General features: G+C 43.6%; 1 protein-coding gene across 1 annotated transcript; it reads left to right on the top strand.

Moving 5' to 3' along the window:
• The first annotated feature begins 223 nt into the window (after positions 1-223).
• Positions 224-27557, top strand: NABP2 (nucleic acid binding protein 2). Its single transcript, XM_069230563.1, has 7 exons — positions 224-330; positions 7621-7729; positions 20983-21121; positions 21566-21637; positions 22835-22916; positions 23342-23417; positions 25965-27557. Exons 2-7 carry the CDS (start codon positions 7651-7653, stop codon positions 26144-26146), a joined length of 630 nt encoding a protein of 209 aa, XP_069086664.1. The 5' UTR covers positions 224-330; positions 7621-7650; the 3' UTR covers positions 26147-27557.

Raw genomic sequence — 27557 nt, 5'->3', positions numbered from 1 at the left:
ACTGAAAGCGCCACACAAAGGGTTTACCCGGCTGTGGTTTTAGGCTCAAGCATTGTTTGTATTGCATACCTTACAGGCGCGTGCAGGCTCCTCAGCCAATGAGCACATTTCAATTCTGTCAAGCGCACTATGATTGGCTAAAATCCTGCCAATACCACGTCACTATACAAATTACGAATCACTCTTCCTGCCACACGACTGCCAGATTTTTTGGTGCCGAGGGATTGGTTGGTAAGCGACCCGGAAGTACAAACATTAGGGCCAAATATCGTCCTATTAAAGAAATCAATAAGGGATAGTGGGTACTGGGTTGAATTTCCGACGCTCCTTGTAAGTACTTACGTGATCGATCTCTAGATAATAATCTGACCATACGTCTGATTTTTGGAACCTGTTTTAAGTGTTGCCACTATTTTATTCTAAGTATGGAACCGTTCGTGGTTTCTAGGTTTGATCTTTTTGTAATTATTTATAACATGGACCTGACCGTGGGGCATAGAGCACTTTACAAAAGACCAGTTTACGTTACACAATAACTTTCTTTAATATGGTACTTGTTTTATTAGATTCCGAAGCTACCTTTCGTTCCCCGGGTGTGTGTTTTTTCGTTCAGTACGAATTGTTTCTAGACCTTGAACCTGCGGTTACTTCTGGCTCTAGTGCCTGTTGGGAATTTTTGATCTAACCCTGGCTGTAAGTATTGGATCCGGTCCATGCTGTAATTTCCGAATTTGGCAACCCCGTGCTTTTAGATTCGAGAAACTCCTGTTTTTGCTCATCTTTGTACTTCTAGCCAGATGAGGTTCTGGCTGGGATTTCTGCCTGTAGTACTAGTTAGAGGTCAATAATTGTTACTTAATGTGGGTCTGGGACCCAGTACTTCAAGCGATTTGGGATCTCCTACAGGTTATGCAATCTACACATAGTACGCTTAACCCATCTGCGTCTTGACAGTAGCTGTGAATTCCAGATTCCATACTGGCTAGGGGTTTTGGAACTTATCTAGTTTCAGTGTCTTGTTCTAGCTGAGATCTGATTACATTAATCCTTGATCTGGGGGTTCTACAGGTGGCTCCGGCTATAGGTTTTGTTAAAAACGGTTGGGATTCATCTTTTATCCAAGGGTGTGGTCCATTTTTTTGGCGGGGAGGACGGGGTATGCAGAGCTAGGGTCTAGCTTGGCTCTTTGAGCCAAATCACGACCTGAGCCATCGAAAGTTGGAAATCACGCACAATTATCACAAATACCTTAAAATAAAACAAAGAATGCTTCAGCATTTCGCGGTGGCTCAATTAAGCACACACAATTATAAAACCAAACTGAGTGACATTTATTGTAAGTACATTTTTTGAAACATGAAACATTCATGAATAGTCCCATGCCATGACAATGTTGCCACGAGTTACCGAAAATGTATCAGTTTGGCATGTTCTCTATTTATATAGCCTATGTTCTTATTAAAGGTAAAGCTATTTTGTTTTATATTACTGATATATTGTGAGGTTTTTGTGGACCACAGATTGTGAGCTTTAATACTTGACTGTGCTCCCAAACTGGATAGTTAAGAAAAATGACATATAGTAAAGCGATGAGCCGTGGATCACACAATTTGTTTAAGTTGCAAATTGAGATGTGCGTTCAGGACTGCATATTGTGCAGTTCAGAGGTTATATGCTTTGCTTACTTCCTTTTTTTCTTCCATTTACCACCAGAGGCATATTCAGTTCAGGGCTCGAAAAAACCACTCGCATTGTCGAGTCGTCCCTTCTGGCGAGTTGACACTGAACAGATGTTCTGTTCAGTTGAAAAGTGGAGTGGCAATAAGAGAAGCCTTAAAAGCTTGTTCCTATGTCACATTTGCTCTGTGTTCACAGACAGTGGTGGAAAGTCAGTTTCTCTTATAATTAATTTTCCTTCTGACTGCAGAGTTCCAGGACTTTGTAAGGTGAACTGTGTGACCTGCTGCTTAAAATGTAAAACAAAAAGATATAGGGTGTCAGGTTTTTCCTAACACACAACATTTAAATGACTAAGGTCCTTATCCCAACATTGGCAGTATATACCGCCTACTGCTGCGGTGTTGGCGGCCAAAAGACCTTCGCTGTGGCTACCAGCCATCTACAAAATTATGACCGTAGCCGGAATCCTGCCAGATAGATGGCTGAAATCCGGCTGCGGCCATGGTGGCGGATGGCGGTAAGGTGGCGCTGCTGCCAGCATGACACATGATACAGCCTGGTGGTGTTCTGCTGGCGGATGCTCCTGCTGGCAGCAGCGCCCCGTCTCCTGCCGGAGGACCCCCTGCAATCAGGTAAGTCGGGTGCACCAACAGGGAAGGGGGTGGGGGGCGTTGTGTCTGTTTATGTCTGTGGGTGCATGTATGTGGGTGTGAGATGCATGTTGTCCGTGTGTGCGTGTATGTTGTGTTGTGTGCATGCATTTATGTATGTCAGTGTGTGTGGGTGTATGCATGCGTGGATGAATGTGGGTATGAGTGTGTATATGCGTGTGTTAGATGGTGCTTGTATGTCACGGGGTCTGGAGTGGAAGGTGTGGCAGGGGGAAACCAGGGGAGGAGGGGAGGTGAAGACCGCTATCTGTGACAGCAAAGGAATTCCCTGTCACTGATAGTGCCTACCGCCATGGGTTTCGTGGCGGTAAGGAAGCCACGAAAACCATGGCGGTAGGCAGGGTCATAATCCAGCAGGCAGGCTAGTGACGGCCGAATTAGGCTGGAGATTGCAGTCTCCAGCCCGGTGGTCGTTACCACCGTGGCGGACGGTGTGGTACATTGATGGTTTGGCTTGAGCCAAACCGCCAATGTCATATTATAGTGAAAAGTACTGCCAGCCTGTTGGCAGTACTTTTCTCCATTTTACCGCCGTCCGCCAGGGTTGTAATGAGGGCCTAAGTCAGCTGTGTAAACATTTCAAAATATATTTCACTAGTTGTGAAAGTCCTTTTTTATATTTCTGTGTGCTAAAAATATTTTAATAGGATGAAAACAAATAAGAATACTTTACGTGTTGATGTGCAAAGGGTATGTTTTCTGAAACCCAATTTTCACAGATTGTTAATACACTATATAGTTTTATCAGTAAAGCTGCAAGTTAGTGGAGAGGTTTTTGGACATTTCTTGGAAAGTTACTGTGTGTAGCTGACAATATGTTACCACATCATAGTTCAGTAATATATTTATTAAAAATGAGTGTTTAAACAAACTGAGAAACACTCCTGCCATGATGGCAGTGTTGTTAATAAACTAAAAGAAGTCCTAGGTTATGTGGGTAAACCTCATGGGTATGTGGGCTAGATTCTTGTGACGCATGCAGCAAACTTTAGCCTACTTAAACAAAAGAGGGTTTTTTTGTACTGCAGAAATGCTGGGCTCACATATTTGAAGGTGCAGTCATATGTGAGAATTAAGAAAAAGGCGATTCTGTAAACTGTTTGCCTAGGATCACACAATTTGAGACCCGCTTACGGGTCAAGTACATTACAGTTAAGTCACATAGATTATTTAAGGTACTCGACCTGCAGGTCTAGTAACATTTTTATGATTATTCAAGCCCTGCAGTTATTCAAGTATCGTTATTCAATTTATGTTAGTACATAGAGTTAAAAAATAAACTTTATCATACCTTAAATCAAACTGACATTATACATACGTATATACATGTGTGTAGTCATAAGATTTAAATGTGGGATTTTCTGTTTTGAATACTTTCACAGGCTCTGAAGGTCAAACACAGTGACAGAACATAGCTGTCTCAGATGACCCTGCACCTAGCAACTGTCTCCTTGAAGAGCTGTAATTTAAAGAGCACACTTTGTGGGTGCCAAATTACCCTTTCATTTTTGCTAATTATTTGATTGTGGTCATTAAGGTGTTGAGCCTCTCCTAAAATCGTTATTTCTCAAAGGCAATCCAGCAGTAACATTACATAAAATAGCATATCCTGCCTTCCCTTAATCTGCTTGCTCACCTGGATGGGTTTGATCTTCAGGTAACAGCGCTTTAAGGAGGCAGATGATGTGCTGCAGGATGGCTTAAGAGAGACATGTTCTCTCTGCAGCTGTTTATCCTTTAGTTGCCATTTCAGAATTTGGGTTGTGGGTGCGGTTGGAGAAATTTTTTCTCCTGTGTCCCCCACTCCACTCTGGGGACAGCAAGATAAATCTCCCACTTTCCCATGGTTCCTACGATTGTGCTTTTATTAGCTGTAGGCTCTGCATCCAGGTTCTACCTGGGCCTTTTCTATTTGGCAAATTATGTGAGTTCTCAAGATTCTGAAGCTGGTATCAACTGAGGACTCTGATTCGGATAGTGGCTTTGAGTTCTGGATCTGGTATTTGTTCTAGTTCTGGCATGGACTAGGTTCTTTTTCCATTTGAGGGTCATGATACCGATTGGCCTTTGAGCCAGACATGAATACGTTCTGAAGGTACAACCATTAAGGAACACGCAGTTTAAACTATGGATTATATAATCTGTTTCTGGCTGTGGGATCTAGTTTTGTTTGTGAGATATAGATCCGGCATCAGCTGTGAGTTTTGGTACCGATGGCAGTTCTGGATCCAAATGTGGATTCTAAACGTTGTACTGGCTGTGGCATTAAGCTTGCTGCCTTTCGTTATGGCTTTGTTACAGGCTTTAGGCTTCACATCGCTAGTCGCTGTATGATCTGGAACCGACTTTGATCTTAAGCTGGTGAAGTGCCTTTAGATTATGATTCCTCATACTACTGCATAGAGTGGTAGCTGAGGGCTGTAGATCAGCTGTGATTTTTGGAATTTTAGTCTGGGTTAAGGATTCTGATTTAGAACCCTTTGAAAGATTTTATATTGAACAAAATACATTTGGTGAGTAATAGGACAGCGTGATTTCAAAGATTCCTGCAAAAAGGTGATGCAGAAATTACAGATAGTGCTTAACGCACCAACACTCCTTGCAAAAGCTTGATATTTAAGTTAACAGACCCACTCTTTCGACTTCCTTAGAGCTGAATGGCTGTAGCTTCTGCGCAACAGTCAAGGCTTCCTCGTAATGTACTGATGTGTGCTAGGGTACTGCATCAACTGCTTATATGGAGCCAGGCACAGGTTGGTATGTTCAAGTAGAATACTGAGCGTTTGCAGAGTACATATCATAATATGCACACCAAGTCGTCCCTATGAAGCTCTCTGCTTAGCTGCATGTATAGGATAATGGCCACATGCTTTAGGTGTTGGACTGTAAGACCTTCATTCCTTACCCTCTCGTTTCTGTGGAGAACACTAAATGTGAAATCTACAGTGCTAAATTATATAAATCACGTTCACTTATGTTAGGTGGAAAGACGTATGACTCCCATGGTACACTTTCCCTAGATTTACAGCTGTAGTTGACACCAATATGTAGACGCCCGAGTGCTGGCACTTAACAGCAGCAATTTCTTTACTGCACCATGAGATTACACACCATGGTAAGTATGTGTATTAGAACCCCCCTACCCCCCAGAAATGAGAGTACAGTCCAGTTAAAAAAAAAAAAACTATGCACGGCACCATCAAACATATGGAAGGACAACCATGGCATGTGTCATGGGGCCCTCCATGACAAAATGCGGTCTTTGACAGTTTAGATGTAACTTTTGACATAAAGGTCCCCCATAGTACATGGACAGCAGCATTAGAAACATTCTGGCATTTGCTTATTATTATATGTATTGTTGAAGCAAAAGGAACATCCATTTGCAAAACGCTGGCCCTAGCAATGAAGGTAATTTTGACATGTGGGGCACCCATAAGGCATTTAAAAAACATAATTGGGTCAACTCCTGGGGGCTGTCAGGTTTCATTAACTTGGCACAGCATGAAAGGACTTGAATATTTAATGAGTGTCTTTAAATCCATGGATTTTAGCAAATTGATGTCAAACTTGTGCATTAAATTGCATTATTGGAGCCCATTTAAAAAAAAAAAAAGTTCTCAAGAGAGAGAACCACCCCACCCACGATCTCCCCTAGAAGTTGTACGACTCACCCAATCTTGCTGAGTACAATTCAGGTAACTGTCCCCTTGAAATATCATGTCCACACCTTTATATACATGGTGATCATGCAATTACTCTGAAACTTCTGCAGTGTTACTTATTGTGATGTCATCAGGATTAATGTCATGTGGCATCACCTCCTGGGAAGATTCCGGGTCAAAGGTCATATGTCACTTCCTGGAACATCCGTAAGCTCTAAGGGTATGTGACGTCACTTCCGCTGTCCCTGGCATTTTAGTAAATCAACATTCATGGGAAGGTAAGGGGAATAGCAGGGACTGGTAGAAATCCTTCGGCATGTTACCAACGCAGTGTATTCAGCAGTGATTTTTCCCACTGTAAAAAGTCGAAAAATCGAGAAAAAAACACACCACAAACGCCACTGCACCTCATCTTGCTTGGGCTATATGGAATGTTGGATGACCTCTTCTTTTGAAACTCATGTCAGGATACTTGCAAATAACACATATCATGGTGAGAGGGAAGCAATAAGCAAAAACGCGTTAGCACTTTTAGCAAGTTAAAGTAAAAAGATTTGTTTTCACAAAATATATTATCTTTTAATTAAAAGATAATACATTTTGTGAAAACAAATAATCGGAAGACTAGTTTCTAGAAGACCTTAGAAGAACATGTTACAAGAGCACAATGAAGTGGCAAAAAGGTATTGCGTTGATCCATGTAAATTTATCATGGACCTAGAAGGATGCGGAATGTAAAAATGTGACCCTTTTTGAAAGTGATAGAATTGTGAGGGATTTTTCTGCCATCCAGGACTGAGAGAAGTGTAAGTAAGATCCCCTGTATGACAGCAACTCAGCCTTTTTTTATCAGTAAATGTCCTGAGGAAGGTTGGTGTAAAGAAAAGATTACTACCGAAATGCTCCCCGAGCATCTTTTTAAGGTATCCCATCAAGGCACTAAAACACTTTATATATAAGATGTTTACACTATGGCATTGGGATGTTTCCTTGTATGTGGGGGACAGCTGCAGCAGCTCCGGGTGAATTATATGAATGCATGAGTGTATAAATTGGAGTGATGTGTTTAGTTTAAGAAGATCGACGGTTGGGGCCATTTTTAAGTTTCAGTATCATTTTTTGTAATGGTAAGGTACTACGAACAAGTGTGTAATAAAAACAAATGTGTGACTTTTGAAAGAATTGAGTAAGTCCTGTTTTGTATACAATTTCTTGAGAGTTATTGTTCTGGAAGAGATTTAGGAAGCTAAGCAAGTGATTACCAATTAAGAGATTCGAGAAATAGTTGATGCATGTACTACTGTTTCGCATCAAACAAGGTCAGAATAAGTGATTACTTTGTGCTACGTGAATTCTCCCCCCCCCACCCCAAATCCTCCACTGTATAGGGGGTTGCCTCTGTGCTTCGCATCGGTACTCCCACAAGATGCGGACCATAGAGACTCTCAAAGTTGTCAGAAGGTCAGTCGCTGAAAGATTGGCTTTACAAAGTCTGCACAACATTGTGTGGGAGAAATAGACCCTGATTTCCACGTTCTGTTCTGCACACATATTCCATCTGTGCACAAGTATGACATTTTCACATTTTCTTTTTCAATTGTCAGGGGTGCTCTGGAGAGGTGGAGTTCTTCAGGATGGCAACTGAAACGTTTGTCAAGGATGTGAAGCCTGGCCTCAAGAACCTCAATGTCCTCTTCATTGTCCTGGAAACTGGTGAGTGCACACACACCCAGATGCAATCCTGCAGCACCACAGGGTTTGGATGGTGCAGAACATGCATTTTTGTGCACACTAAACTACATTCAGAAGGCAAGTTAGAACATACTCTGTAAGTTGCAGAGGCCCTGTAGGTTGTACGTCCAGATTTACTAAATAAACTGGCACTGACAAGCTGAGAGATGTCCTATGAGGGGAGTTTTAATTTTTGGTAATGATGAATTGTGCATGCACAATTAATTTTACCTTTAGTCATTTAGAAGACTTCTGCCAGTCATCATCTTGCTACGTTTGTTGAGTAAACAGTTTATTAATTGATTGCCCCTCTCTAAATGTTGGCACAGAAACCTGCAACACTGGTTAGTTAATTCTTGAAGGATTATTCATTTGCACTTCATTCTACATGAAATCCCATTGGGCATCTCAGACAGACTCTTTTCCTTCAATCCCATTTTCTCCCTCGTTACTAAAAGAGACTGCCCATGTTGGGGATTCCGAGTTGGAGTGGAATGCAGTTTATGTATACCATAGAGGCTTCTTCCAGGAGGAGAATTGAAACATCCTTGTGTGTGTTTAATTCTTTTTTTTTTTTTTTTTTGTCTCTCTAGAAGCTTCCTATCAGATAACTTCTTAGATTTTCAGCCATCTCATTGTTTATGGGCAGATATGAGGTCCTCATGCTTCTGTATTGAGATGGTTGTAAGGCATTCCATACCCAAGGACACCCAATTGTCATGTTAGTTATTAATAGTCCAAGTTCTGCATTGTGGGAATCTTTTTTTAAGTAAAAAACGCTGGAATAATTCCCTGCTGCATGCATGGACCCAGGAGCACTTTTCACAGATGTTATGTCTATTAAAATATCATACATGGTGTTAGTGTCCATCTCTCCTTCTCGTGAGTAACACCCTGTTGGGGCTAAGTTTTTTTTTTTTTTTCCCTGGAAATCCATAGATGAAAATTCGTGAGCCGTTTCAAACCTGCATTGCAACATCTCTGGTGTAAGAAAGATCAGAAAAGAAAGGGAAAACATACACAGCCTGGTAGGGTGTTATTAAAAACGTGAGGAAGAGCATCCTGCATCCAAGATTCCAGATTTCCTTACCCATGATGCACTCTACTGGTAGCTGCCTCACAGAGCCAGTTCTTGTTTATGGTAACGTCAGTAATAGCGATAATGTTGTATTTATTTTTGAGTGCACAACCGTAGCCAGACAGGGAACCAGTCGGTTTATGACTTCAATGAAGATTCCAGCAGTGCAGAACTAGGACTACAAGCAAGTAACCTTTTCTTCTGCATCATAGGATCTTCACTAATAGTCATATATGGCAGAATAGAGTAGAAAGCTTCATTTTTTTTTTAAATCAACCAGAAGATCTTCTGTTGTGAGGGAAGTCTTCTGTATTGGGGCAGATCAAATGATGGGGGAAGGGTTTCCGTGGGGTGGGGTTGTTCAGGGCCCCTAATCTCTCCCTACATGGCGATTTGGTGTCTGGGTAGGAGGACATGGCATTTGGCATTTGAGGTCTGTCTCGGGTTATGGGTAGTGGATATGTGTTTGATAAATACAACAGGAAACAGGTCTTATACTTATTATTCAAAATGGTACAACACTGCTTCTCGGACTGACATGTTTTTAGGGACCCCCACTTTTTATATTGTTGATATCTTGCATTATGCTTGCGGTTTGACACATCACAGGGCTGTAGTTCTGAAATGTGCCGTTCCTGTCCCAAGTAGTTTTAGGAGGTGGGCGATAAACAAGAAAATTATTCTGGAAACGGATGTAATAGATCTGATCAAATTAAAGATCGTCAGCTTCTTTACGACCAATGAGGCATCAGCAAATGTATCAACTATTTGGGAGGCCTTTAATTGTACCATCATACGGACCCTTATATTGATACAAGTGTAGGCCTTGTGTGTGGTGAGCACCTGTAGTGTTATCACCTTATACCAAGTCCAGGTATCCCCTATTAGTGAGGTGAGACATTGTCTAGGAAGCCAGGGCTCTCTAGAGGTAGCGCCAGAGCAGGGACCAGGGGTCCCTGGACTGGTGCAAACTGGTTTATGCAAGGAGGGCACCAAATGTGCCCTTCAAAGCATACCAGTGGCTTGGAGAGGCTACCCCTCCCAAGCTAGGTAACACCTATTTCCAAAGGGAGAGGGTGTTGCCTCTCTCTCCCAAAATAAATCCTTTCTTCTGCCTTCCTCTGCTAGAGCAGGCTAAGCAGCAGGAGGGCAGAAACCTGCCTGTGGGGTGGCAGCAGCACAGGCTGCCCGGAAAACCCCAGAAAACTGGTAGGAGCAATGCTTGGGCAGCGGCGGCTTAGAGGAGGAGCATCGCCCCACTGCTTTATGCCATGGACGAAAGGGAAAATTGAACTGATAATAACGTAACATTATTATCTTTTTATTTTTTGAGAAAAATAAAATGATAATAATGTAATGTTGTTATAATTTTATTTTTCCTCGGGGAGCCAGGTTAGGGCGGGGCTGGAGGCGGAGTGGTGATTGCACATAAGTACGCATGACGCTTTGGCAGGCCAAACAGTCATGCGCACTTTACATTTGTCCATCCAGCTGTATTGAACAGCCAGGAGGAGAAAGTGCACAGAGCCCTACTCCCTTTCTGAGCGCCCAATCACAATGCTGCTGTCATGCTGTTGACAGCAGCGTCGTGATTGGAGGGGAGTTTGGAAGCCTTGTGCTTCTGGGAGTCCAAAGAGGATGGAGAAACTGAACCGTCCAACAAGGTAAGGTGTTTTTTTTTTTTTTTTTTTTTTGTAATACATCTGCCCCCAGACCACCACCTCCCCCACCCCCCCCCCCCCCCCACCTGCCTTACCACCCTGTTGACAAGTGGCCGCCACTGTGCTGGGGGTGCTTGAAGGAGCCCCCAGAGTGCATGGGATCATATAACCAATACTGGCAACCATATTGGGGTATGATTCCGACTTGTTTGATACCAAACATGCCCAGCTTTGGAGTTACCATTATGTAGCTGGACACTGTGTCCAGTACATGGGTAAAATGGCTTCCCCACACTCATAAAGTTGAGGAAAATGGAGCTGGAGTTCGTAGGGGCACATCTGCTCATGCAGAGGTGCCCTTACATACAGTTACTTGCACCCTGCCCTCTGGGCTAGGAGGGCCTGCCGTAGTAGTTACTTATTGTGACCTGATGTAGTGACCTGTAGTGAAAGGGTGCATGCACCTTTTCACGCAGGCTGCAATGGCAGGCCTGCAGACACATTTAGCATGGGCTCCCCTGGGTGGTACAATACATGCTGCAGCCCATGGGGAACCCCTGGTGCCCCAATGCCCTTGGTACCATATAGTAGGGACTCATATGGGGGCACCAGTATGCCAATTGTGGGGTATACTAAGCCAGGAACAACAAAATTTGAGGGAGAGAGCACAGTCACTGGGGTCCTGGTTAGCATGATCCCAGTGAACACAGTCAAAACACAGTGACAGCAGGCAAAAAGTAGGGGTAACCATGCCAAAAAGAGGGTACCTTCTTACAACAAGCATTCCGAGAGAAGAGAAAGAGGGAAGAACTAGCCATCTTGCCAGCAGAAGCAGATAGAGTTTTACAGGCTCTAAGGTCACCAGCTTCAGTGGATAGGTGGATGACTAAAAAATAAAAGGCTGAGGGATTTTTAAAATGTTTTTTTTTTTTTTTTTTACAGAAGGCAATGGTCAATCAGACCTTTCAGCAACAAGTCCATGAGGATGGGGAATACATAGACCAGTTTGTAGCCTGGAGGGTAAATGGGAGGGTTAGTCACAACTTCTTTACTAGAATGAGAAACTCACAGATGGGGCAGTGTACAGAAAAGATAGAGGAAATTAAACAATTTTAAGTACTATGCCAGTATATTTTCAGATAACCAGGCTGGCAACATTGGACAGGACAGCAAATTTATGATTTTCTTAAAGGGCTAAAATTACCTACCTTGATAGAAGAGGCCGCTTCCATTTTTATTAAACCCTATTTGAGAGAGGGAGGTGGAAGAGATTATAAGCTAGCTTCCTAATGGTGACGTCCATAGGGAGAATGGATTTGGGTCAGAGTATTATAAAACATTTGAGTCTTATTTAAAGCGTCCTCTGTCTAGCCTTATTAATCATATCTTTTCTGGTCTGGTGCTGGACTCATTCCAGATGGGTTTTCTGTTTCATGATTTTTTTTAAATGCAGGGAAAAAGACAGAGGACTCGAAATCTTATAGACCTATAACCCTTTAAACTCTGAAGGTTTATACTAAAAGTTTAGTGAATTGGATTGCTAAGGTAGCCCAGCTTCTTACAGAAGGTTATCATAATGGTTTTAACAGTAGCCAGAATTTATACTCCAATGCTCATTTTATGTTTGAATTTATAGAAATATGACAGCAGATGCTATCTCGGCTGTGATTGTTTTGTTAGATGCAGAGAATGCCTTCGATCTAATAAACTGGAGGTGTTTATTTCGAATTTTGGAGAAGTTTCTCCGACAGGTCAAATTAATTTAAAGCGGGGCACCCGCAAAGGCTGCCCTCTTTCCGCCATGATTAAAATTTAAATTATACTGCTGTTTCTCTTCCTATTTCCATCCATTCCTTGCAAGCTGGAGGTTTCTTTTTTAATAATAAAAAAATCAATTGGAAGTAGCTATTTCATCTTTCATAGGCACTCAGAAATGCCTACGAGTGAAGCTGAAAGTGTTAAAGCTGCCTAAGAGCCAGGGAGGTTTGGGACTTCCAGAAATATTACATGAATTCAACCATTCTACAATGTGGCACTTCTCAATGCACTCCTCTATTTGTGATAACTATTCTCGGACTTAATTGGAGGGATTTGGGGGGGTGCCTGATCTCAGAATGTGTGCCTTAATGCCCAAATCACCAAAAAAAGTCAGCTATAAGCTACTAAACCTCATCTGGCTGTTGAAAAGTAAAGTGCTTATTAAATGCATAATCCCCCACATCAATGCAGAAACTCCACTGTGTTATTGTAAATACCTGTCTCCTTCTCTGACAGAAGAAAAAAAAAGGAAAATTGACCAATTTATTTGTTAGAAAGGTAGGGGATATTTTTGATGGGACCAAGTTGAAATCTCCCCAGGCCTTTTCCTTGGGGAAGACATCTTAAGCACATTCTCCATTTTTATGTATACCTAAATAAGGGCTATTTTTAGACACTTATCAGGGTAAGATATTCAGTCTTCAAGAAATAGGGTTAGGCACTGTTCTGGGATAATAAAATTGGTGTTATTCTGAGTTACTGGTACCAATAATTGCATCTGGGACTGGATAATATGGTTCAGAAGATAAGATCAAAATGAGAAAATCACATGGGGGATAAAACGAAGTGAAATACATTGGGAGAGATATTTCGCTCTTAGTTACTCGACTCTTAGATGGGCCAATTTCTATCAAATGTTTTTCTTCAATGGCTGGATGCTGTACCTTACCCGCAATTAGTGGATAGGATGTTTTCTGGTTACAATGTCCCCGCATGTGAACAGGTAAGAGATTGACTGTCTAGTGATAGCTGTGGGTAAGCAACCAAGGCATATCTAGGAGACCTGCAAAGCTCATGCAAAACCACTGTAGTCACACACCACTTACACACGGGAAATAAAACACTCAGTTGTACAAAAATAAAGGTACTACATTTTTGGCTCACAATATACTAGAAGGGCAGCCCTCCAATAGGAGGTAAGTAATAGACTATATACACTAGTAAACAGCAGCAGGCATAGAAAAGGTTAGGAAACAGTGCAGGTGCAAATAAACTATGGTGACCCTAGGGGGAGCCCAAACCATATACTAAAAAGAGAGCACACAGGAGCAAAGGCAGCACCCACAGGAGCCCCACAGGATGGGGACACAGAAGTTGCAGAAGGAGCCCATGCAGCACACAGAAGAAGGGTCCTGCGCTACAGGAGAACCACACAGAGGGCTGTGTGTCGCAGGAAGGAGTGCTGAGGGTTGGAGCTGCATGTAGTCTGAAGTTCCCTTGGAGGAAATGCAGACAAGCCTTGGGAGCTTCTAGAGACACAGTGCACAGGGTTACTGTCCTGCATGGGAAGGCAAGGGCTTACTTCCACCAAAGTTTGACAGCTGGCAGAGAGGACCAAGGGGACTACGGAACACCACCCGTGATGTAGGATCCACGCAGCTCAGGGTGAGAGGAGATCCACGCAGCCACTTGTCGTTGCAGTAGGTGCCTGCAGATGCAGGGGGGCGACTCCTTCACTCCAAGGGAGATTTTCTTTCTTCTAGTGCAGGCTGAAGACACGCCGCCCTCAGTGGATGCACAACCGGTGGAAATGTTGCAGGAGCCGTGGAAACAATGTTGCAGAAGAGTTCTTCTTGGAGGCAGATTGTCGGTACCTGGAGGGTCCAGTCACCGTTCTGGAGGTCAGAAGTAGAAGCAGATGTTGCAGAGGAATCCTGCTGTAATCTTGCAAGCCGAATCTGAGGACACTCCCCAGAGGAAGACCCTAATAGCCCGAGAGGGGGCTTGTTCATCTAGCCAGGTGACCACCTATCAAGAGGGGGCTCTGACATCACCTGCCGGGCCTGGCCACTCAGATTCTCCCAGAGTTCCCTGCCAACCTAGGATTCAAGATGGAAGAGCCCAGGGACCCTCTAGAGGAGTTCTGGGCAACACCCCTGGGATGGCGATGGAAGGTCCCTGAACTGGTGTGGACAGGTTTATGCACAAAGGGCACCAAATGTGTCTTTCAAAGCATACCAGTGGCTTGGGGAGGCTATCGCTCCCAAGCCAGTCACACCTATTTCCAGAGGGAGAAGGTGCTACCTCCCTCTCCCAAAGGAAATCCTTTATTCTGCCTTCTTGAGCTTGATCAGATCAAGCAGCAGGAGGGCAAAAACCTGTATGAGGGGTGGCAGCAGCTTGGGCTGCCCAGAAAACCCTAGATGACTGGTGGTAGCAATGATCGCGGTCCTCCTAAAAAGCCCCCAGAGTGCATGAAATCATACTTCTCATACTTGCAACAGTATTCTGGGTATGATTCCAACTTGTTTCTTACCAAACATGCCCACGTTCGGAGTTACCATTATGTAGCTGGACATAGGAAGTACCTGTGTCCAGTACACGAGTAAAATAGCTTCTGTGCACTCAAAGCCCAGGAAAATCAAGTTTAAGTTCATGGCAGCACCTCTGCTACTGCAGGGGTGCCCTCACACACAGGTACATGCACCCTGCCCTCTGGACTGAGAGGGCCTGCCATAGGGTGACTTACAGTGCCCTGGTGCAGTGACCTGTAGTGAAAAATGGGTGGATGCACCCTTTCACGCAGGCTGCAAAGGCAGGCCTGCAGAACACTTTGCATGGGATCCCCATGGGTGGCATAATACATGCTGCAGCCCATGGGGATCCCCTGGTACCCCAATGTCCTGGGTACCATATACTAGGGACTTACATGGGGGGGGGGACCAGTATGCCAAATGTGGGGAGAAAAAGGTAGAGTTACGAAGTTTTAAGGTAGAGAGCATAACCACTGAGGTCCTGGTTAGCAGGATCCCAGCGGACTCAGTCAAACACACTGACAACAGGCAAATACATTGAGGTAACCATGCCAAGAAAGAGGGTACTTTCCTACACAACCTACTCCCCCTAAAAAAAACAAAAAAACAACAAAGGACAAGAAGGCTAACCTTGCCCAGATGAGTCTTCATTATCTAAGTGGAAGTATCTGGAGAGCCCATCTGCATTTGGAGTGATTACTCCCAGTTCTATGTCCAATGCATAGTCCATTCCCTGTAGCGATATGGACCACCTGAACAATTTGGGGTTTTCTCCTTTCATCTGTTTGAGCAAAACAAGGGGCTTGTGGTCTGTTTGAACAAGGAAGTGATTGCCAAATAGGTATGGCCTCAGCTTCTTCAAGACCCAGACCACAACCGAGGCCTCCCTTTCTATGATTGACCAACGCCTTTCCCTGGGGGTCAGCCTTCTGCTTATGAAAGCAACTGGTTGGTCCTGGCCCTCAGTGTTAAGTTGAGAAAGAACTGCCCCAACCCCTACCTCGGAGACATCTGTTTATACTATCAACTTCTTGGAGTAGTCGGGGCTTTTTAACACAGGTGCAGAGCACATGACCGGTCCTCAAGAGCTTTTTGACAGCTTGCTGTCTTCAAAACCTTCTTTGACATCCTTTTAGAGGTGAGGCCATTAAGAGGGGCTACAATGGAGCCATAGTTCTTAATGAACTGCCTGTAGTACTTAGTGAGGCCTAAGAAGGCTCTCACCTGGATTTGTGTAGAAGGGGGAGCCCAAGCTAAAATAGTTTGGATCTTCCCCTGTAGTGGCTGAATTTGGCCCCCACCTACAGAGTGGCCCAGATAAACAACCTTCCCCTGCCATAACTGGCTCTTAGAGGCCTTGATAGTGACGTCTGCCTTTTGCAGGGCCTTTAAGACATTCCAAAAGTGGACCAGGTGATCCTCCTAGGAGGAGCTAAAGACAGCTATATCATCTAGATACGCTGCACCATATGCTTCCAAACCTTGGAGGACAGTATTCGCCAGCCTCTGAAAGGAGGCAGGTCTTTCCTACAATCATTCTTTACAATATTACAGAAAATGGAGGAAGTGGGCCTGGAAGGAGTAGGGTTTGGTCTCTGGTACAGTTTGTGTTATTTATAGAGACCGAGTCACTTTGGAGATGGCAGTGCACTGCCACTTTGAGGGTTTAATCCTCTTTCAGGATATCGATTGATTGAGATTGATCATTCGTTCTGCAGCATTGGCGCTTTAAGGGAGCACTTTCACTTTTTGCCATATAGGATTTTAGGATGTGTAATAATTGGGGATTTAAATGTTGTATAGTCACTATGCATGAGGTCCTTTGGAAGGAATTTATTTTCCCTGAAATAACTGCACTTTAAGCGAACATGGGCACCTTCTTAGTGATGCTTAGTACCTTTAGGATGTACAAGGAATAGAGAATGAATGGAAGCACCACCATTATAAGTGTTTGAAGGAAGAGTGAAAAGATTTCATTTTTACTGGGTTAGTTTTATTCATGTAATTGTGTGGAAAGAAACATTTTTTTATCTTGAACCCCTATTTGCTTGGGACGACATAATTTGTCATGTATTTATGTTTGTGTTTCAATATTGGTCCCATGTGTTTCGATTGAAGTATTGTGTTATCAAGTTCTTTTCTTTGGAATAACTGCATTCAAATTAAGTTTCAAAAAAAGTTGCAAGAAGTTGCAATATTGTTGCTGTTTGTTGAGCAGAGTCGCTGCTCACGGGAGTTTCGTGGTCCTTAGGTTCAGGGTAGTCCTCTGAGGCTTCAGAGGTCGCTGGTCCCTGCTGGATGCGTCGCTGTTGCAGTTTTTCGAGTCAGGAGACAGGCCGGTAGGGCTGGGACAAAGCAGTTGTTGTCTCTGTCGTCTCTGCAGGGCTTTCAGGTCAGCAGTCCTTCTTCTTGGTTCAGGTTGCAGGAATCTGATTTCCTGGGTTCTGGGGTGCCCCTAAATACTAAATTTAGGGGTGTGTTTAGGTCTGGGGGCAGTAGCCAATGGCTACTGTCCTGGAGGGTGGCTACACCCTCTTCGTGCCTCCTCCCTGAGGGAAGGGGGTCACATCCCTAATCCTCTTGGGGGAATCCTTCAAAACTAAGATGGAGGATTTCTAAAGGCAGGGGCCACCTCACCCCAGGGCACCTTATGGGCTGTCCTGACTGGTGGGTGACTCCTCCTTGTTTTTCTAATTATGTCCTCCAACCAAAAGTGGGGGCAGTGGCCGGAGGGGCGGGCATCTCCACTAGCTGGGATGCCCTGTGGCGCTGTAACAAAAGGGATGAGCCTTTGAGGCTCACCGCCAGGTGTTACAGTTCCTGCAGGGGGAGGTGAGAAGCACCTCCACCCAGCACAGGCTTTGTTCCTGGCCACAGAGTGACAAAGGCACTCTCCCCATGTGGCAGCAACTCGTCTGGTTGTGGCAGGCTGGCAGAAACTGGTCAGCCCCACACTAGAAGTCGGATTGGTATTCAGGGGGCATCTCTAAGATGCCCTCTGGGTGTATTTTACAATAAATTCCACACTGGCATCAGTGTGCCTTTATTGTGCTGAGAAGTTTGACACCAAACTTCCCAGATTTCAGTGTAGCCATTATGGAACTGTGGAGTTTGTGTTTGACAAACTCCCTGACCATATACTCTTATGGCTACCCTGCACTTACGATGTCTAAGGTTTTGCTTAGACACTGTAGGGGCATAGTGCTCATGCACATATGCCCTCACCTGTGGTATAGTGCACCCTGCCTTAGGTCTGTGAGGCCTGCTAGAGGGGTGACTTACCTATGCCACAGGCAATGTGAGGTTGGCATGGCACTCTGAGGTGAGTGCCATGTCAACTTAGTCATTTTCTCCCCACCAGCACACACCAGCTGTGAGGCAGTGTGCATGTGCTGAGTGAGGGGTCCCCAGGGTGGCATAAGACATGCTGAAGCCATTAGAGACCTTCCCTGGCATCAGGGCCCTTGGTATAAGGGGGTACCCTTTACAAGGGACTTATACGAGTGACAGGGCTATGCCAATTGTGGAAGCAAAAGTACAGTTTAGGGAAAGAACACTGGTGCTGGAGCCTGGTTAGCAGGGTCCTAGCACACTTTCAATCATAACTTGGCATCAGCAAAAGGCAAAAAGTCAGGGAGTAACCATGCCAAGGAGGCATTTCCTTACAATCTCACAGTCACCTTTTATTTGCTGTGCAGTGTCTGCAGCCTAGGGTTTTGGACCCTGTTTTGGAAATCTTCGTCAGACTTTGGTTACAGTATTCCATGATCCACGTTCCAGCAGTGTAGTGTATGCATCCTTGGGATTGCACCTCAATTTGGATGGCCTTACTTTTTCAGATCAAATTAGATTCTTCACAGCCTGTGACTTGACTGGGACAGCTGACTTTTTCCTGTTGGTCGATTTGCATTTTGACATTAATGGTAATACCGAGGCTCATCTGAGGTGCTGGGGCTGTTGCTGGTTCATGTGGTTTGCAGTGGCCTAGCCTGCCTCATCAAACAGTGAAACATTTCCACCCCTAAGGAGCAGGGTCCACCAGTGAGGATTGGGTTTGTGGCCTGATCTCTGGCTGAGAGAAATCCTCTCACAAATAGTAGAGTACAGTATTAAAAAACAACCTAGCTTTTATGCTTACATTACCCAGATGTATTTTCTATTGCCAAAGATCCATTCAAGGTATTTTTTCTTTTTATTCTTGAATAATTGAAGCAGTAGGTTCTCCATCCCACCTGATAAGTTATGGTGAAACGTTTACAGTGCCCACCTGGGTTCATTTGTAGTACTTCCTCCCCACCCCCTTTATAATTACAAATTCAGACCCTCGCAATGCCTGCTGCCTTACTTTTGCTTAGCAGCCTGGGAACGCGTCCTTCATTGCCTGCCCTACCCAAACGGATTACATTTCTAATAGGGAAATTTACCATGATTTTATCGGCCTTGAAGTTTTTGAAATAAAATAAATTATTTAAAATATTTATATTTGCTTCAGTGTTTTAACCCCTTCGCTACCAGGCCTTTTCCCCCTCAGGTGCCCGGCCTTTTTTTGTTTTGGCTATTAGGGGCAGTTCACACTTAGGCCCTCATAACTTTTTGTCTACATAAACTACCCAGGCCAAGTTTGCGTCTAATGGTACCCAGAGTTTGTGGGTTCCCCTAAAAGAGACCAAGAAATTAGCCAAAATACAGCGAAAATTGTCATTAAAAAAAAAAAATGGGGAAAAAATGCTGCAGGAGAAGGCTTGTGTTTTTTCCCCAGAAAATGGCATCAACTAAGTGTTTGAGGTGCTAAAACCACCAAGCTTTTGCATTTCTCATCCGATCCGCGCTTAAAGCTGAGCTTCCAGCGCAGAGGGGTAGGCCTCTAATGATGTGAGCGCACGATCACACGCTGACGTCATCAGCCGCCACGGGGAGGTCCGGGGCGAGGATGGAAGGGTAAGTGATTCCCCTTCCATCCTTGCCCAGGGGAGTGGGGTGCTTAGCCATCGGGGGGAGCGCTAGCGCTCACCCTGAGGGCCCATAGCAGGACAAGCTGGTCTCGTCCTCTGCACCGGGCAACCCAGGGGGTTAAATATATGTAATAGGTTTCAGAAGCTAATACCTTTCTGAAACACAAATGAAAAACAAGCATTGGGAAAGCCAATAGGTCTTGCCTTTGAAATGCGAGAGCCAAACTATTAGCTTTTCCAATACTCGATTTTAAAGCCTTGTTAAAAAATTTAAAAAAGGACATTTTAAAATACTGGAAAAGCAAACGTGTAACCTAATGTATCTCAAAAATATACACCCAAATCAATATTTTCCTATCATTATTAATGGCAAGGTTTACTTTTCAAATCTTTTTTTATTCTGGAAGCTGTAAACAGAATTCAAAAATGATAATGAAATGTTAAGTTTTAAATGAAAACGCTTTCCAAGGCCTAAGTAGTTTCAAAGGACTTAATAAAGAATGCCATCATGTTCACACCCCAGTCGTTTAAACAATAACAATGGCCTATTTCTTCCTGTCAACTCTACTCATTTACCACAATCAGTTCAGACCATTTTTCTACCCATAGTGTACATAATAAAACACATTTATATATATATTTTTTTCATGAGTGCATAAAATATTTATCAAAGTGCATGAAAACTATCCAAATACATTAAAAAAAAAAAAACATTGAAGCAGCGTTTTTGACAGTACTCCTAGTAATTAGCTCCGCCTTCTTCAGGAAAACACCACTTTAAGAACCTCTCATACAGAAATCTAGGAAACGGAGAAAAAATATATATTTTTATTGGTCTCATTATACATATCGTCCACATGCATTTTAGTGCATACTATAAATCCTCTTAACTTTCCAAGACATTTTGTATCCTTCCAATAACCTATGTGTTAATCATGGCTGTTTCTACTTCCACTTCAAAGCGGACAAGCACGTACTTCAATATACATACTTGTCCCTCTCCATGATTAGTTTTGATTTGAAAGTGAGAGAGAATTTTCTAAGTTGTAAGCGTTTTAGTGCATTATATTTTTACCTTAGGAACAAAATATTGAGGGAACAGGCTGCACAATAGGGAATGTATGTTTATTGTAGTTGTAAACCCATCCTACTCCTCTTGACATTTCGAGGGTGACTCACTTTTGTGGAGTATATTTCCTCCAACACTCAACCACAGTACCCAGGACACCCTCGAATGACTGTATTTTTGCAGGACGAGTAACAAAAACAAAAGACGGTCACGAGGTGCGGACCTGCAAGGTGGCAGACAAGACCGGCAGCATCAACATCTCAGTGTGGGACGATGTAGGGAACCTCATTCAGCCTGGTGACATCATCCGTCTCACCAAGGGGTAAGCAGACTGGTGGCGTGCCGATGACCTGACGCTGTTGAAGCTGCAGTATGTCTCTGCAGCACCACCAGGTAGGACCTATATATTTTGAAATCAGCCATCTTCTTTTCTCCATTGAATTGAGAATCATTGTACCCCTAGCTAATGCTTGCATGCCACTAGAGAACCAAATACATGTCTCTCCAAATATCTAGCTCTCAGTACTACAGCCCTTCCTGGTTTCAGAGCAAGGAAGATTATGAAGTATATAAGATTACACATGTGACCCATACCTGCATTGGCAAGTGCTCCAAAAAGCCCAATTGGAGTACCTTGTTTTAGTTCACAAATTAGCACACCAGTGCACTACTAAATGGTAACTGTTTCCTCCATTATTCTGCAGCATTAAGGTGGCTTTTATACCACATAGAAACTGTTTCACACTTTTTGTTCATTTTCTTCAAGGTATGCGTCAGTGTTTAAGGGCTGCCTAACCCTGTACACAGGACGAGGTGGAGATCTGCAAAAGATTGGCGAGTAAGTCCTCCTCCCAGCCTAACAAGTGTGGTGTGGAGGTTGAGTTTTCTGCTTTAAATGCGACAATGCTTATTGACGCCGTAGAAGAGTTCAACCCAGCTGTGGCTTCATGCAGAGCAATAAATTTGAATAAAATATCTCTATACTTCTCACTTGGGGTTGGGAGGGTGGAGTTAGCAGTTTCATTGATTTGGTATAGGCTTCCTGAGCTATTCATCCCTCTGTTTTCAGTGTGAAATAGGGGTTTGCAAAATTTTTTGATCTGCTTTTGTGTAATTACGTGGATCTACAGCAAAATACGCGAAATGCTAATCTGTCATTTCGTGCTATATTTTAGCATCCTCACTTCAATTTTTGGTGCAAGGATACATTGAAACAGCACTGCGAACAGACACGCGCATTCTGTTTTTTTTCAATGCGTTTGCAGTACATTTTTACAGCAAATTGTGCCATTCTGTGAATGGCGCATAATTATGTAAAGTGGGCAATGATGTAATTTTGGGTATTTCACGTAAGAAGCGTAATGTGAAAATTCCAAAATCACATGATTTATGCTGGAGCAATCAAAATTTTGCCCAGGCCTAGTCTGAACCTGCTGCAGGTTGAATGCGGCATTCCTTTACTTTGGCCCACTTATTTGGTGATCTATGTGAAGTGGTGGCGGTCTATGTCCATATCTACGCTGTCCTATTTGGCATCCTTAGAAGAGAGGCCTGGGATTCTGGGTATCATCTCGCCTTCTGAGGAATGGTCATTTAATTGGTTTTGCCTTGAAACAAAGTGGGCACTGAGATTGCATGCAAGACTGTTGGCACAACTTGTTTTAGATTTACACACAATTCAGGGACAGAAGCACATGATGAAAGGTGCTGAAACTCACCGACAATCTGCATGAATGTTTATAAGTGATGGTGTCTCCTTGGGCCATTATGCTTGATTGGGAATTGAAAGGAAGCGAGTTCTGTAGATGTGGAACTGCATGAATATTCTAATATGAGAGCTAGGTGCCAGTAGCCATTGCCAGAAATTAAATGAGAAGAGTCTTTTGCTATCCAAGTTTGCCCCTGCCCTGTGCTTTATTTGTAATGCATGACTAAGGCCTCAGCTGCATTTCGACGTCTTCCTGCTTGTCCTGGTCTCTTATTTCCCACACCACAAATATTCAGGCTCATGGGATGCTCTGAATTTCCTTTCCAGATTCTGCATGCTATACTCCGAGGTGCCAAACTTCAGTGAGCCCAACCCAGAATATGCAAATCAACAGAATCCGAATAAATCGGTGAGCAGTGGCCTAGAAAATGGAGGAATAATTGTGGGTGGGCAGTGCTGGAAGAGCATGCGTTTTGGTAGTAGTATTAGTAGCATTGACTGGTATGTGTGCAGGGCAGTGAGAGAGGTTATTTGCAGAAACAGCCGGCGACTAGTGCAGGTCTGCACAGCAGGGTTTTGCTGAAGCCGGAGTGGAAGATACTGCATCCAAATAGGAGGATGGCTGCAGGCACAGTCATTGCTTTGGGTGGTAAACCAGTGAGGAGGTGAGGGAATCACAAGGAATGTAAGTGTTGGGGAACAGCACACACCGGGTGCAGAAATGGCAAGTCTCTTAAAGGTTTGGAAGATAGGAATGGGGCATAGGATAGATACAATGGGGTCCTTGCCACTTGCTATCCTGATTTCTTCTTTTTTTGTTCTCAACCCCCACAGGGCCCATCACAAAATCAAAATGAGGGAGCAACGTCCAGTGCCAGTGCAGCCAGTGCCAGCGCGTCAGCAGCTCCAGGTACAGAGCTTTTGCTACCACTGCCCGTCCTTCACTGACACAGAGAAGCACTTCCCCTCCCTACATCAACTGCCGTTGCTCCAAGCTGTGCCTCAGGCGAAGTGCTAGGACTGGCACTTTCTGCTCTGATCCCCGTTCCAGGGAGTTAAGACCGATGCAGGCCTGTACGTTGCACTGGACGCAGGAGGCAGATATTTCTTTCGTGGGGGCGCCTCTGGCCTGGGAGTAATGCCTGGTCATGTGGATGCTTTTTATGGTATACGCAACGGATCCTGAAAGCTTTCAGCTTCGGCAGAGTAATCTTCACAAAAAGGGTCTTAATAAATAGTGATGGAGGAAAATGCTTGAATCAGTATGAGCCACACGGCTTTTCAAATGTCGTCTTGCAAACAAGTCAGTTAATTACAAATTGACTTGTTTGACCTCTTTACTCTGGCTCAAGTGGCAAGTAAAATATTTTGCAGGTGACAGGTTCCCTTTGAAGTCCTGGAAATTTTACTGGAGCCTTTGAGGGTATGCTGTCAATATCTGGCCTTTTTTGTTCGTCTGAATGTTTGTTTTTGGAGCCCAGATAAGAAATCCCTTTAGTGGGGAAATGTAGCGTGCAGAGTTGTCATTTCTATGTCATTTATGAATTATGCGTTTTACACAAGCAATAATGGACTTTCTTCGTAATAGCATAATGTTTTTTTTTTTTTTTGCATGGATGACTGGCTTTCAACATGCATAATAAATAAGCCAGGCCTTCTGTCTTTCTAATAACTTTTCATAGTAAACAAGCTACAACGATGATAGCTGGCATAACATTTCCTTGCGCACCAATCAAGCCATATTATCGTTGGATTGTCACCATAACCAACACAGGCCTACTTTGCCTAAGCTTTCCACAAGACAACCATTAGGTATACAGTAAAGAAATTGCAAATGTATACATAATTACAGTTGACAAATAGAAATACTGTCTATCTTAACTGGGCTTAACAAAGATTGTCAAAGAGCAAATCTTCTATCCCTTGATTGGGTGGCTCAACTACGGTAGTCTGTGAAATTCTATGTAAGAAAAATCTTCGTATAGGTTTCAGAACAGTGTAATAACAGCCCCCCTTAAAAGCCTAGGGTGCTTTTCACATTGACGGTCAGGCTTACTGGCTTTGTTATAATGTTTCATAATAAACAGATCAAACCTATGAAATTTGGTGTGACTTTTCCCAATGAAGCTGTTACCATTGCCTTCCGACCTTACCCAACACTGGCCTGGTCAAGCATACAAATTGGCAACCATCATTCAAACGGTTATAAAATTTACAGTTGGCTAAGCAAAATATTCCCACTCCTAAGAAGGCCTTAGACAGATTCTAACAGAACAAACTTTCTCTATTCACGGTTTGTCACCCTGAGTAACCAACACCATAACCACTGCCTATTATAGTAATTTCTGAGATTCCATGTAACAAAATAGCCACTTGCAAGCTTCACTATGGAGTAATAACAATCCACATTTAAATGCCTATTGACTTTAACATAAGCTTTTCACAATAAATACGTCAGGCCTACTGCCTTTATCATAACAAACATGTCAGGCCTTTAGCCAAGATCATTGGCTTGCCAACATATCCAACTCAGTACTACTGTAGTGAGTATAAGAATTACCACAAGGGGAAAAAGTGCAATACAAGCATTCTTTTTTAGTGAAATAACACAAATTTGGTCCAATTAAATCCTGTACTGAGGGAAACCGTTAGGTGGCTGGAGGCTGAGCCCCTCTCTCAGTAGTCCTCTGAAAGCTGTTTTGTTGATCGCATAAGGTCAAGTGACAGAGTACTGGGCCAGACCTAAAAATCAATGGAAATTAGTGTAGCCCCAGGCATCCCATACTGCTCGTACACACAAAAATCCACTCTGAAGTGTAAAGTTAATGATTGAATGGGAGGGTGCTGGGACTGCAGTACATTACTCATGACTTCCCTCATCCCATCTGTGCTGCTACCAGCGAAAAACAAGTACTGTAAAATATCTAGTTATCTAAGACTCTAACAGCATTACATTGTCATGTGTGTGCCACTGAAAAGTTCAAGTTCAGGAAACCATACTGCTGCTGCCTTGGGCAGCTGGATAAATAAACCAAGTAAACACAGCTGTTTGGATGGGAAATATTTTTAAAGTGTAGGCCTGGCTACAATTATGTGATCTGAGCCAAAACCCCTCTCTATGGTACTGCTGAAAGCTCTTTTGTAGGTTGAGCATATTACGTCTGGTGGCAGCTGCTCTGCCAAGCCAGGCCTAAAAACTGCTCCTACTTTGTATGAAAAAAATAACAGCATGACAGATAGTATTTCTCTGAAACAGTCACAAAATAAAGTTAACAGAGACCTGTTTTCTATGTATTCAGACTTAATTATAATTCTGTTCTTTCATTCTTTTACTAGATGGTGGATGTGAGTTTTGAGGGACTTAGCTAAGTATAATTACATCCTATTTAGAGGTGCCCTGGTGATTACTGTCGTTTGTTGGTATTATTTGCTTAATTGTGTTATTTTTTTTCCTCAGCTGCCAGTAACCAGAATGGAAATGGCGTAAGCCTTTCTGGCCCTGGTGGCCCCACGCAAAGCTCCAACCCACCTGGTGGCAGGATCACGCGCAGCCAGCCGAACAACCCACCCACTGGAAGTGCCTTGTCCAGTAACCCACTCAGCAATGGCAAGGAGACACGCAGGAGCAGCAAGCGATAGAGGCCTCCCCCTCACAACAAGTGCCCATCACTCCATTACCTCTCTCACTACTGCACTGAGCCCGGGAGAACCTTTCACATTCCCACATGAGGTCCTAAAATGAGGACCCAGGAAGGTGAGGGTAATTTAGGAGTGAGTTTCACAAGGGAGGGCTGAATGGTTTGGACCACTATCAGCTCAAATTGCCATGTGAGCAGACTTTAGAACGCTTTTAGGAGGGTGTGCAAGTTGGGTTGGGGGGCGGGAGGGGTAGGGATTCTATCACATCCCACCTCAATCTGTTGTCCAGAAAGGGGTGGGTGGCCTCCGGATTACAAAGAACTGATCTCTTGTGCCACATGAAACTGCGATAAGCTCTGGTATACCTTCAACATGTGCTTACCCTGCATCATCTACAACCTAAGTGTCAGAGGGTCCTAACATCAGAATCCAGTGCCATGCATACAAATGAATTTTTACCTATGTCAGACAACCTGTCTGTACAGTTTGGGAAGGGAATGCTATATCCTTGAAATAAGGTCTTGCAAATCTCACTGCCAATCATTGCTTGACCTACACTGTGCCTTTAGGAGGTTCATTTTCATAAGTCTATGCTGCTACATCCACCCCTTCACAGAATTTCCCATACTCCACTGCTGCTATTGACTATTTGAGACCCCACAATTGTCTACTATGTTTTTGAGAATCATGGAAATGGCCATAACCTCTGCTGCCACAGTGCACCCCATAGATTCTCTCCATTTTGTTAAATAGACTTGAATAAAGATTGCCCTACTCAGGTCCTTCTAATTCGCTATTCAGGGGGTTTACCGCTAAGGGTTTTCAGTTTTGATGCCAGTTCAGTCTCCTACCCATCGTTTGACATGGTAAAAGTGTAGGGAGAATATTTCATGCTCTGCACAATGCCTTATTTGTTAGAAATGAAAGAAGACCCAGTATTGCATTGAACTTGCGCACTGAAACTTGTGGGGATGAGTTCACAATAACATGAAGAGCAGAGACAAATTAAACTAGGAGCAGGTACTGCATAGATTTTTAATGCTAAGAAGTATGGTCTTGATTTAAAAAAAAATCCATTAGAATTCTGTGTCCTCATACATATATTATGGGTATAGCTGGTGCCTTTTTTTTTTGTTTAGAGGAGCTGTGAACACTAGGAAAGGAATCCCCAGCAACTGCATGGAGGACCAAGAGACTGGGGAGTGGAGTGTGCTAGGGCATTTTGCCTCTTTTCTCCCCTTCAAATAATCATTCAGTCCCACAGGAGTCCACGGTTGGTACTTGGCGAAAATAATGTTCTTAATGATTTTATTGAACATATTTGTATGTGTTCGTTTTTAAAGTTTTGGACGGGGTGGGGGCACTGGAATGTCTTGTACATGGTTGTGTGAATAAAACCTCTGCCCCTCTC

The sequence above is a fragment of the Pleurodeles waltl genome, chromosome 4_2, assembly GCF_031143425.1.
Source record: "Pleurodeles waltl isolate 20211129_DDA chromosome 4_2, aPleWal1.hap1.20221129, whole genome shotgun sequence".
Taxonomy (NCBI): Eukaryota; Metazoa; Chordata; class Amphibia; order Caudata; family Salamandridae; genus Pleurodeles; species Pleurodeles waltl.
Note: the sequence above shows the minus strand (reverse complement) of the source record. Positions and strands in the feature narration are given on the sequence as shown.

Excerpts from the sequence above, each read along its gene's own strand:
- NABP2 (XM_069230563.1), top strand. The coding sequence starts at position 7,651 with ATGGCAACTGAAACGTTTGTCAAGGATGTGAAGCCTGGCCTCAAGAAC. Across the intron at positions 21,638-22,834 it reads GATCTGCAAAAGATTGGCGA|ATTCTGCATGCTATACTCCG; the intron begins GTAAGTCCTCCT and ends TTTCCTTTCCAG. Across the intron at positions 23,418-25,964 it reads CAGCGCGTCAGCAGCTCCAG|CTGCCAGTAACCAGAATGGA; the intron begins GTACAGAGCTTT and ends TTTTTTCCTCAG.